Source organism: Nicotiana sylvestris, chromosome 9 (genome assembly GCF_000393655.2).
Source record: "Nicotiana sylvestris chromosome 9, ASM39365v2, whole genome shotgun sequence".
Taxonomy (NCBI): Eukaryota; Viridiplantae; Streptophyta; class Magnoliopsida; order Solanales; family Solanaceae; genus Nicotiana; species Nicotiana sylvestris.
This window is the reverse complement of record NC_091065.1, coordinates 45,851,409-45,864,459: the sequence shown is the minus strand read 5'-3', so window position 1 is coordinate 45,864,459 and position 13,051 is coordinate 45,851,409. Positions and strand designations below refer to the sequence as shown.

Below are 13,051 nucleotides of genomic sequence, written 5' to 3'. Positions count from 1 at the left end.
AAAAATATATTTTCTCAATATTCTTATTTTTCTAGTATCATATAAAGAGTACAATTTTTTTTCCTATACTTAATAATTTTTTTTTTAAATGGTAAAAAAAAAATAACCTTCTTTTTTTGTGACAAAATAATTTCTATCTTTATATCAAAAAGAATCTCGTAAACGTTTCTCATATTATGTGTATAATTTAAAATATATTCGAAAATAATAATATTAATAACTATACAAAATTATATTTTTCAAATTATTATTATTATTATTATTATTATTACAAAAATATTTCATTTAAAATATCATATTAAATAGATATATAACGGTATCAAGATTGTTAAGCTTACGGAATGTAATATTATGAATCCTTCAAATGGTTAGTAGAGTGGTCCATAAGTCGGCATCGGGTATAAGAAACAACATACATCAGGAATATCATGTGAGATATGCTTCATCAGGAATATTGTATAAAAAGAAATATCACGTGAGATATGATTCATTACATATGCGCACCTTATAAACTACAGTAAGTAAAATATCACATTGTATCTGATCAAATTTTGGTTGTTCATATTTGTAAGTCCAAATGATATCCAATTATATTGATCTCGATAAAAAAGTTATTATACGACAATTCACATGATAAGTCACATAAACTTGTACGTTATTCTTTCATGTATAATTATTTACTCAAAAATTATTTTAGTAACATTAATATTATTTTCATAAACTTTTGAATGAAGAAGAGGATCAGGATATTGTGCTAGGCAAGTTGGGGCATTCCGAGAGCCACAACGATTTTGGGTACTATAGGCGCATCAAGGTTGGGGAGGTCGTGAGGGCTACGCGTAAGATGAGCAAGGGTAGAGCTACCGGACCTGGCGAGATTCCGAGAATTTTTTAGGAGTGTGGGTAGAGCAGATTTGGAGTGGCTGACTGGGTTGTTTAATGTTATTTTTAGGACGAAGAGGAAGCCGGGCGAGTGGAGATGGAGTATGATGATTCCGTTGTACAAGAACAAAGGTGACATCCAGAGTTGCAACAACTATAAGGGTATCAAATTATTGAGTCATAACATGAAAGTGTGGGAGAGGGTAATAGAAGCGAGGGTGAGGAGGATGGTGTTTGTATCAGGCAACCAGTTCGGGTTCATGCCGGGTCGTTCTACTACGGAAGTTATCCACCTTATTAGGAGGTTGGTGGAACAGTAGAGGGATAGGAAGAAGGATCTGCACATAGTGTTTATTAATATGGAGAAAGCGTATGACAAAGTTCCTAGATAACTTCTTTGGAGATGCCTAGAGTCTAAAGGTGTGCCGGTTGCTTACATTAGGGCAATTAAGGACATGTATGATGGAGCTAAGACTCAAGTTAGGACAGTGGGAGGTGACGCTGAGCATTTTCTGGTTATTATGGGGTTACACCAAGGATCTGCGCTGAGCCCTTTCTTGTTTGCTCTGGTGATGGACGCACTGACACACCATATTCAAGGAGAGGTGCCATGGTGTATGTTATTCGCTGATGACATTGTTCTGATTGACGAGACGCGGAGTAACATTAATGAGAGGCTGGACATTGGAGGCGCACCCTTGAGTTTAAGGGTTTCAAGTTGAACAGGACGCAGACAGAATATCTTGAGTGCAAGTTTAGTGCCAAGCTGAGGGAAGCGGGCTTGGACGTGAGGCTTGGATTGCAGGTCATTTCCAAGAGAGGCAGTTTCAAGTACCTTGGGTCGGTTATCAAGGGAGATGTGGAGATCGACGAGGATGTCACATACCGTATAGGCGTGGGGTGGATGAAATGGAGGTTAGCATCTGGAGTCCTGTGTGACAAAAAAGTGCCTCCGCTACTCAAAGGTAAGTTTTATAGAGTGGTGGTTAGGCCGGCCATGTTGTATGGAGCTGAGTGTTGGGCAGTTAAGAACTCGCATACCCAGAAGTTAAAAGTAGAAGAAATCAAGATGTTGAAGTGGATGTGCGGACACACTAGGATGAATAAGATTAGGAACGAAGATATTCGGGAGAAGGTGGGTGTGGATCCTATTGATGACAAGATGCGGGAAGCGAGGCTCAGATTGTTTGGGCACATTCAGAGGAGGAGCTTGGATGCCCCAGTAAGAAGGTGTGAGCGGTTGGATTTGGTAGGTACTATGATAGGTAGAGGGCGGCCTAAGAAGTATTGGGAAGAGGTGATCAGGCGGGATATAGCGAGGCTCCAGATTTCCGAGGACATGGCACTCGATAGGAAGCTGTGGAGGTCGAGTATTAAGGTTGTAGGTTAGGAGGCAGTTGAGCATATTTAGTCTACCAGTGTGAGGCTAGGCTGATAGGATTTAGTCTTTAAACTGCTAGTGGTCAGTGTTGGGTTTATACTACTCTTACGTTTTCATAGTGTCAGGCCTTATTTACTGGTTATTATTACAGCCTCTCTACCCCATCGAGGTAGACGTAAGATCTATGTACACACCACCCTCTCCAAACCCCACTTATGGGATTATACTGGGTCGTTGTTGTTGTTGTAATATTATTTTATAAATCATCATATGTTGAAAAATTAGTATAATATATTGAAAGAGAAAGAGATACACAGTCACATTCAATTACAAAACTCATCAATTTTCTTTCACCATTACAGAACTCCTTTCATTTTCTCTTCTAAATTTATCCGAGATCAAATTAAAAATAAAAAATGTGGCTTTGTCTTAAGGTGGAATGTTTTAATCCGTATTTTTATTTAAATGAATAGACCAAAACGCAAGGACAACTTTGGTACCAATATTCTACACAGTGGTCACTTTTATACAATTTAAAAAAAAAAATTAAAATATATAAGTAACAACGTTAATGATGTAAACTAAGAGTCCACCAAACTATATAGAGAACTTGATTCTCTATCAGTTCACATAGAACATATAGCAGTAACTAAATGACACAATAATGTTTACGTGGAAAACTCCTAGTTGATGGGATTAAAAATTGCGACCTACACTCTTAGGATTTCAACTTCACTAACTACGAACCTTTTGATTACAACCTATTGTAACCTAGAAATTAAATTATTAATCTCTCACCTACTTACAATAACTATATTGGAAGCCACTTTGTAATAACTCTATTACAATGCTAACCACGTTGACTAACTCTAGTCAACACAAACACAAGATATATGGTTTACAAAGTGTCCTACGAGATGCTTCTAAATAAGCTGAGTAGGAGTTACAAATTAATAGCATAAACAAAAATACAACAATACTATGGACACACGACATATTCAATGTTGGGATCTGGACCTTTGTTATGTTACAGTTCTATTCTTCAATGATGTAGAGTGAATGAAGACGGTTGCACACTTGGGAGTAAAATATGTTTTAGGGTTTGCAGGTGTGTGTAATCCCTTTCCTCATATTGGTAATATATAAGTAAGGTCATTAACGATGATGTAAGGGGGTGTCTGGTACACATCATGCTGAAGTGTTGCTGCAATATTGCGTGTCCAGTGCAATAGCTTTAACAACTGTAAGAGTTGACATATACTATGACCGGAGGAACTAATATCTGTGTGATCCCTCTGTTGTTCCCTTAACCGATTTCATTGCAACTTGTGCGAGATATTTGACTTATTGTTTTGAGCACTTAGAGGCTTTGTATCAGGTTTTCTATTTAGTTCACATATAATGTTTGTTGCATCATCAAAACAAAAGGGCATATAAGTTATCAATTTTCCCCTTTTTGATAATAAAAAAATTAGAATTGATATTCTCCCTGAGAACCAGATCTCCATATTGTTCCCCCTGTAGAATAGTCATATTTTCCCTGAGTACCTATTTCTCCCCTTCAATTTTCTTCCCATTTTCGTCATCATAAAAGGAATTATATAAGTAAATGCAAAAAAAGAAATCTATCAAAGTTAACTCATGCCACTTGTGTGCACACATCATAGCCAAAAACATGACACAAGAGTATAACATGCATTTAAAGAGGACTAAGATGCTCACTAATTTTAGAATAATAAAAGCAAGTAGTTGTACCATCATTACAAACCATTCACAAAATATACATTACTAGAGTACCACAACCTTATGGAAAAGAGAGCGAAACTGGACATTGTGGAATTAGGCAGGGACTAACAAACTGGACACTGATAAAGGGATAATTTAGGGGGCACTGGAAGAGGAAGGGAAGGACAAAGGAGTAAGAGCCTTGAAGATACCATCCACACGAGCATTAGCATTCTTTTGCTCAGTGATCAGCTACCCATTCAGGTTCTCCGCCTGTTTCCTCATCTCTGTATTCTCAACCTTCAAGAAGGCAACTTTTGCACCCTGTGCATTGCTAGAACCAAGTTTTGCGCTGGCTTGATTGAGATTTCCCTCAAGAATGGCATTTTGGGCCTTTAGCCTCCTGATCTTCTCATTAGAAGCAGTGTGACAATCGATTAGTTGAGAGATTGTAGAAATGCTGCCAACTCCCCCCCCTCCCTCTTTTTTTATTAATACACTTGCATTCCTCTAAGGTGTTCATTGAGAACATTTGCTTATGAGTTCCCACGACTGCTCTCCCAAGGGGACTTTAAAACGTTCAAAGACCTTTGTGAGCAGGAACCCATATGGCAACCCATGGTTCCCATCCTTGAAGTCTGTCACCTTCTTCATGTGTTCAATCAGAATTCCAGGTAGATTGATAGCAGTGTATCCGTCCAATGCCTCCAAAATAATCGGGTTTATATAGGTGCAATGATCGTCTTTCAGCTCATGGTAGTAGGACCTTGTTCACCAACTCAAACAGGAGTTGCTATTCTGGAAACAATATCATCTTTTGCACTCGGTCCCCTTGCTGAACAACTTGAGGCTTTAGAATAAGCATCCTAAAACTTGCAGAACAGGTCCCCTCGACAGCTGAGAGCCCCTCAATAGGCACCTCAAGAATATCTCCGAGCAAATACTCATCAATCAAAAAGTCCACCCCGTTGACCTTCAAGTAGATGGTGTCCCCTTCCACAGTGAACTGATCAACATAGAAACTGCGAACTTCCTCCTCATAAACTTTTGGACTCTGAATAGGAAAGAGATGAGTCCACTTTTGGAATTCGTAGATTTCAACTAACTGTCACATGTCTGACTTGTCAAGAATGTCAGTATCAAAGACTCTACCCCACACGACTTTTGTCTTCTTCAGTTTTGCTTTCCTTTCAATATCAAACACACCTAATATGGCCCTCTTTGAGGAACCAGGTTCATCATTGTCGCTTGGCTTTCTATTGAGGGAATTCTTTTTCCCAACACCTTTCTCCTTCCCAGTAGACTTCCCTTTCTCACCAGACTTCTTCTTCTCGACACTTCCTTCACCATCAGTTTCAACAACCTTTACAGATGATACTTTTTTCTGTTTCATAGACATAGTCTTCTTAGACGATTTACAGATAAGGGAAGGAGGTTCCTCATTTACCTCTTCATCCTCAACCTCCACAATATTTGTAGGAGGTAGATCCCTCCTCGCCAACTAATCTACATTTCACCAGTCTTCTTCTCTTTTTATTCTCTTTTAAAGCATTGTCAAGGGCAACCTTTTCCTGATGCCTAGTGGTTGGTCTTGTAAGAATAGACTTTTGAGTAACTATCCCGCCACTCCTAGCAGCGATAAACTATGCTACAAATACATTGTCATAGTCTTCCTCACTTCCATCTCCTTCTTCTTCTGACATAGAATTCATTAATATACAATGTCTAAATGGTTGCATCAAGGTGAGGGGAAGGGGTAGGGTCAGTATTGTCCAGGCGCTATTTAGTAAAGCATGGAGTTTCCTCCTACGTAGGAGCAAAGAACTCCTCTTGGGTAGAGGGAACAGGTCCCTATGTTGGCTCCCGTGTAGTACTGACTAGTGTCGTGTCCCTTGAGGCACCAGGTCCCTATTCCCTCGTTCTTGCCCTTGAACCCCAATATTCACACAACTAAACACAAAATCCCCAACCGGACTCCCTTGAACAGCAATAGACAAAATATTTACAATAACTTCTTTCTCACCCACATTTTCCAACAATACAGAATCAGTAAGAGCGAGTGGAGCATTACCTGATGACGACATAACATTTAGATCAAAACCTTAAACTACAGGTGTGTCAGATATACCTGAATCTAACACATCTCCATTCAGACTAGGGACAACCTCTTTGTCCACACTTTCTTCCTCAACGCGTTGGCTAGAAACCTCTACACTTTCTTCTCATTCCACTGATCCCTCTACTTCAATTTTATCTATGGTAGAAGATGGGGAGGTCGAAGTAACAAACTTCTTAGGAGTTTGCTTTTTTTAGCTACGAAGGGAGCCAGAATTGATGGAGTAGGGGAGGAGATGGTATGTGGTGGTTGTTAGAGATGGGGGTTTTAGTAGGTGAAAGTTAGGACTCCGATCCTAATAGTAGTGGTTCATGGGATGAAGACACAACAGGGATTTCAGTTATGGTCTTTCGAGACTCAGATTTCTATAAAGATGGTGAATTTTGAGTGTGAAGACACTGAAGAGAGGGTTTTCAGAGAGCCAGAGCGAGAGTTTGATGGCTTTGATGTAGATAGTTATGAGGGATACTTGTCTTTTGGGAGTATTTAGAGGGAAAGGATGGACCGGTTACAAATAGACGTGATTCAACGGGTAGACGGGTCGATTTGTAATGGGTGTGACATTTGGATTTAAGAGATATGGGAAAGGGCAGAAACAATTAATGATGTGGCATACTAGCAGTGTAGTACTGACTAGTGTCGTGTCCCTTGCAATTTCCATGTGTGTTTACCTGTAATGGTATAGAATTTAGTTAGAAGTTTCCAGAAAATACTTTTTAGCAATTCACCTTACTATCCTTTCATATCCAGTCATCGAGGGACTAGGTTCTCAGTTCAGTTTGATCAATCCCATCTCCAATCAATTCTTTTCAAAAGGCTCTCTACTCAGTGCCTTGATGAAGATATCGGCTACTTGCTCCTCTGTCTTGCAGAACTTCATACAGATGAGTCCATTTTCAACATTATCCCTTGGGAAGTTGTGTCGTACATTAATGTGCTTTGTCCTTTTATATTGAACCAGATTCTTTGCCATATTGACGGTACACAACAGTGGCACACAGTTAGAAAATACATCAAAATCTTATAACTGCTGCTTAATCCACAGTGTTTGAGCACAACATAACACAACTGCCACATATTCAGCTTCTGCAGTTGAGAGAGCCACAGAATCCTGTTTCTTTGTACCCCATGAAATCAAGCATGGTCCTAGAAAAGGTGTCATGCCAGATGTGCTCTTCCTATCCACTAGATAACCAGCATAATTAGCAACAGCATACCTAATTAAGTTTAAATTATCTCCTAAAGGATAATAAAGGACTAGGTCCTGCGTTCCTTTGAGGCATCTCAGAATTCTTTTAGTGGATTTCAAGTGAGAGTTTTTAGGACTTGATTAGAATCTAGAACATAACCCAATACTAAACACAATGTCAGGTTTATTGGCTGTTGGGTATAGGAGAGAACCAACGATACCCTGATACATAGTTTCATTTATAGGGGAACTAGGTTTGTCCATGTCTAGACGAGTGGTAGTAGCAATAGGAGTATCAATGGTCTATGAATTTTCCATCTCAAACCTCTTTAGAAGCTCCTTAATGTATTTCTGTTGACTTATCATTGTTTCCTTAAAGGTTTGCTTAATTTTAGTCATAGGAAGAAGTTCAATTCCCACATCATACTCATCTCAAAATCCCTTCCCATAAGTTATGCAATCTCCTCACACAAAGACTCATTTATTCCACCAAAGATTATGTCATCAACATAGTCCTGCACAATTAGCACGTTCCTCCCTCTTTTCTTTAGAAAAAGAGTTCTCAATTTTCCCTCTAGTGAAGCCATTCTCTAAGGAACATCGACAATCTTTCATACCATGCACGAGGGTCCTGCTTTAATACATATAAGGCCTTGTCAAGCTTGAACACATATTCATGATGCTCATGGAATTCAAAACCAGGTGGTCGTTTGAAAAAAACTTCTTCCTACAAATATCCATTCAGAAATATACTCTTAACATCCATTTGGAACAATTTGAATTCCATATGAGATGCAAAAGCAATAAGAATTTTGATGGCTTCCATTCTTGCAACTTGAGCAAAAGTTTCATCATAAACAATTCCTTCTGCTTAATTATAGTCTTGAACCACCAGCCTGGCTTTATGTATTATTGCAAAACAATTATTGTTTCTGAACACCCACCCAGTTCCAATAATTGTTCTATCTGAAGGGTCGAGGAACCAGGTGCCACACATTGATCCTCTGAAATTGATGGAGCTCTTCTTTCATAGAAGCAATCCAGGAAACATCTTTCAATGCTTCCTTGATATTTTTTGGCTTAATTTGAGACAGGAAAGCCGAGAAAGAAAACATATTTCTTTTCTTTGATCTAGTCTGAATTCCTGAATACAAAGGAGTAATTACATTTTGGAGAGTATGTGAGATTTTGTGCTTCCAATTAGACACCTAAGTCTCAGGGTATGAGGGACCAGGTTCCTCCATGTGAGACCCATCATTAGCATCCATGGAAGTGTGAGTAACACTTCTCTACTCTATATTAAGGGTGCCTAGCACATCATCACCAATAATATTTTCAGTTTCAGGTGATGTGATGGAGGGACGTGGTTCCTCAAAATCAGCTGGAGGTTCTGCTGCATCTTCTTCACTAGAATCATTAACCTGACTCATCAGATCTGCCTTCCCGTTTTCCATATCAATGACCTCTCCAAGGACCTTTGAATAATCTCCATCTTTATCATTCTTATCATATGAATCCTTCCCACTCGAGTGATATGATTCATCAAAGATTACATATACGCTTCCCTCTCCACATTGAGTCATTTTTTTGTAGACATTGTATGTTTTACTTTGTGAAGAATATCCAAGAAAAAAAATTCATCACTTTTGGCATCAAATTTTCCCAAAGCTTCCGTACCATTATGAGGAACAAAAAATTTGCGTCCGAATGCTCTTAGGTAAGTCAGATTTGGTTTTCTCCCATTTAGCAATTCAGACGGGGTCTTGTTGAGAAGGTACCTGATCATGCAGTTGTTTATCATATAACGGGCAGTACTCACTATTTCAGCCCAAAAGCTCTTTGGTAAACCACTGTCAATTAGCAGTGTCCTTGACATATCTTCAAAAGTCCTATTTTTCCTCTCCAAAACATGCCCTTTTATTGGGGTGTCCTGGGAGCCGAAAAATTATGATTTATACCATTTTTAGCACAGAATTCATCAAAATTTGCATTGTCAAACTCGGGACCATGATTAGATCTTATGCTCATAACATTATGGTTCATGTTCACTTGAATCCGCTTCACAAAGGCAGCAAAGACTGGAAATGTTTCATCCTTAGTTCTGAGGAACAAGGTCCATGTGAATCTAGAATAGTCATCAATAATAACAAAGATGTACTTCTTTTTCTCCCCGGCTAGGCATCATCATAGGTCCACACAGATTCATATGGAGAAGATCCAGTGGTCTTGAGGTTCTTACTTCCTTCTTTGCTTGAATGAGGACCTGACTTGCTTCCCTTTTACACATGCATCACACACCTTGTGATCATTGAACTTTGACTTCAGCAGCCCACAAATAAGGTCCATCTTGATTAGTTTGTTCAATAGAGAAAAGCTTGCATGTCCCAATCTTCTATGGCATAGTTCAGCATCATCAACAACAACACCCAAACATATAAGATCGCCACTATTCAGAGACTCAAAGTCTATAGCATAGATGTTTTTAAATCTTTTTGCCACCAAAACTACTTCACCAGTTACAGTATTGGTGGTAATGAAAGACTTTGGTAAGAACTCTACTTTGTTTCCTTTGTCACAGATTTGAGAGACACTCAGCAGGCTGTATTTCAAGTCATTTACATAATGCATATTTTCGATTGAACGAGTGGGTGTATTCCCAATTTTTCCAACTCCTAGAATGTATCCATTTTTGTCATTTCCAAAGGACACACTCTCACCTTGTAGGGCTTTGAGTGAAAGGAAATCATCAGTACTTCTAGTCATGTGTTTAGAGCAGCCACTATCCATGTACCATCTTTGGTTGATTCCTTTCAATGTTGCCTGCACAAGGAAATTCATAGATTAGACTTAGGAACCCAAACAAGTATGGGTCCCTTATAATAAGGAAAGGGGTGGATTAAACTTCCTTTTGTCCAAGCAGGCATCACACATTTCTTTTTGAGAGAACCAGGTTCCTTGGTAGTAGATATGTTTTCAACAAAAACTAGATTTTTCTATTAAGGCTGAAACCTAGCTTTACAAAGATCTTTGAAATGGCTAGTATTACCACAATGAGTGCAAAGCCAGTTATCAGGCACAACAACATACTTTCTATGTGGGTTGTAGGGAGCTCCACTTCAGAGATTTATCTTGGTCATTTTTAACCCTGCTTAGATCATCCTGAAGTTGTCTACTTCTTTCAAGTTCAGCACAAAGACTCAATTTTGCCTTTTTGAGTTTATTTTCAAGCTTAAGGCTTCACTGACTCACCACTTCCTTTCCTTTTGAGGAGTTCATGCAATTTTCCATCGAAGTTTTTACAGAAACATTATGCTATTTTAACTCCTTTACTATCTCCTTCATATCCTCAACTACTGCCGGCAAATCAACTCTCTTATGTTCTATCTCTCCAATTTTCTCAATTAGAACATCTTTTTCTTTCTTTAAATCCTCTATTATTTCTGTCAAATCAACAACTACGACCAGTAAATGATCTCTCATGTTCTATCTCTCATATTTCCTCAATTAAAGAATTTTTATCATTAATTAGATTGTGGTAAGTATCAATTAAGACATTAGTTAAAGGTACCAGCTTCTTTTGAGAATAAGACTTCAAATTTCTTTGAACGTCTACAAAGTTTACCTCATCTTCATCCTCATCAGATTTTGCCATCAAGGCAAATATGGATTCATATGTTGCTTCGCTTTTAATAGTAATCATGGAGGTGTCACCTTATTCATCATCACCCTCAGATTCACTAGAAAAATCTCCCCATGCAGCAAGAGCTTGTTTCACAACATTATCAGTGGCATCTTGTCTCTTGAATTTCCTGTCAAAGACCGGGTTCCTCTTAGCCGTCTTGTTTGTGTTTTGCTTTTAATTGTCCTCCTTGTGGAGAGGGGAATCTTTGATGAAATATCCTGGATTCACGCATTTATGACAACAATCATAGCCTTTTATGTTTCTTCTAGAGCTGCCTTTTTTAGGAATACCTCCATTTCTACTAATCATTTTCTAAAATCTCCGTATATGATAGGCCATGGCAGTATCATCACCACTTGAGTCATTATTGTCTGCCTTGAGAACAAGGTTCTTATCCTTTTTGGGTTCTCTTCTTTCATGATCCTTCTTCTTCTTCATCTCGTAGGTCTTCAGATTTCCAATGAGTTTGCCAATCGTCAGCTTTGCAAATCCTTTGCTTCCGTAATAATATTAACTTTGCTCTCCCAGGAACCAGGTAACACACTGAGTATTTTTCTTACCAGTTTGTTCCTTCAAATAATTTCTCTTAGAGAATAAAGCTCATTGATGATAGAAGTAAAGCGAGTATGCATGTCCTGGATGAACTCATCCTCCTTTATCTTGAAGAGTTCATACTCAGTAGTGAGCATGTCGATTTTTGACTGTTTGACTTGAGTGGTACCTTCATGTGCAGTTTGGAGAGCCTCCCAGATCTCCTTGGCAGATTGACAAGCTGAGATTCAGTTGTACTCGTCTAGTCCAATACCACAGACGAGAATCTTCTTTGCTCGAAAGTTTTTCTCGATGGCTTTACGATCGACATCATTATACTTCTTCCTTGTCTTTAGGACTACAACTATTGTCCCGTCAATGGTCTTCATAGGGAAGAAGGGTCCATCACAGATGACATCCCAAAGTTCTGAATCTTCAGTCATGATTAAATCATGCATTCTTGTCTTCCCCCAACCATAGTATTGTCCATTGAATCTTGGTGGTTTGTAGGTTGATTGACCTTCTTTAAAATTTGATGGAGTAGCCATGTAGATCCTTTCTACATGTTAGCCCTATAAAAAGAACTCGTTATGATACCAATTAATATAAACTAAGAGTCCACCAAACTGTATAGAGAACCTGGTTCTTTATAAGATCTCATAGAACACACAGCAGTAAGTAAATGACACAACAATATTTACGTGGAAAACTCTCAGCTACACTCATATGATTTCAACTTCACTAACTGAGCAACTTTAGATTATAAGCTATTGTAACCTAGGAATTAAACTCTTAATCACTCACCTACTAATAATAACTATATTGCAAGCATCTTTTTAATAACTCTACTACAAAGCTAACCCCTTTGACTAACTCTAGTCAACACAAACACAAGGTTTATGGTTTACAAAGTGTCCTACGAGATGCTTCAAAATAAGCTGAGTAGCAGTTACAAATTAATAGCAGAGACAAAAACACAACAATAGTAAGGACACACGATGTATTGAATGATGGGATTTGGTCCTTTGTTATGTTGCAGTTTTGTTCTTCAATGCCTTAGAGTGAATGAAGGCGGCTGCACACTTGAGAGTAAAACATATTTTAAAGTTGGTAAGTGTGTGTAATTCATTGCCTCATATTGGTAATATATAAGTGAGGTCATAAAAGTTGATGCAAGGGAGTATCCAGTACACAACATACCTCAACAAAGTTGTTGCAATATTGCGTGTGTAGTGCAGCATCTTTAACAGCTGTAAGAGTTGACTTGTACTGTGACTGGAGGAACTGAAAACTATTTGTTCCTTCTGTTGTTTCCTTAATTAATTTCATTGGAACTTGTGCCAGATATTTGATTTTTTGTTCTGAGCACGAAGAGTCTTTATATCAGGTTCTCTACTTGATTTTTATATGAAGTTTGTTAAATTATCAAAACAAAAAGGCACGTAACTTATCAGTTAAGGCATGGAAAGTAAGTGAAAGGTAAATGTGACAAACTTTTACAACTTCAGAATCCCGAATTTATTCTTTAAGAAAAGGATACTTGGT

At 38.3% G+C, this 13,051-nt stretch overlaps 1 protein-coding gene across 1 annotated transcript; it reads left to right on the top strand.

The window, feature by feature from the left end:
- The first annotated feature begins 1,337 nt into the window (after positions 1-1,337).
- LOC138877527 (uncharacterized) lies at positions 1,338-2,272 on the top strand. Its single transcript, XM_070157140.1, has 2 exons — positions 1,338-1,592; positions 1,688-2,272. The coding sequence occupies exons 1-2, from the start codon at positions 1,338-1,340 to the stop codon at positions 2,270-2,272; spliced, it is 840 nt and encodes a 279-aa protein (XP_070013241.1).
- Positions 2,273-13,051: the final 10,779 nt, after the last annotated feature.

What these genes read in the sequence shown, in the direction of transcription:
- LOC138877527 (XM_070157140.1), top strand. Translation starts at nt 1,338, where the DNA reads ATGTATGATGGAGCTAAGACTCAAGTTAGGACAGTGGGAGGTGACGCT. An exon ending in GCGCACCCTTGAGTTTAAGG is followed by an intron (nt 1,593 to 1,687) that starts GTTTCAAGTTGA and finishes CTTGGATTGCAG; the next exon opens with GTCATTTCCAAGAGAGGCAG.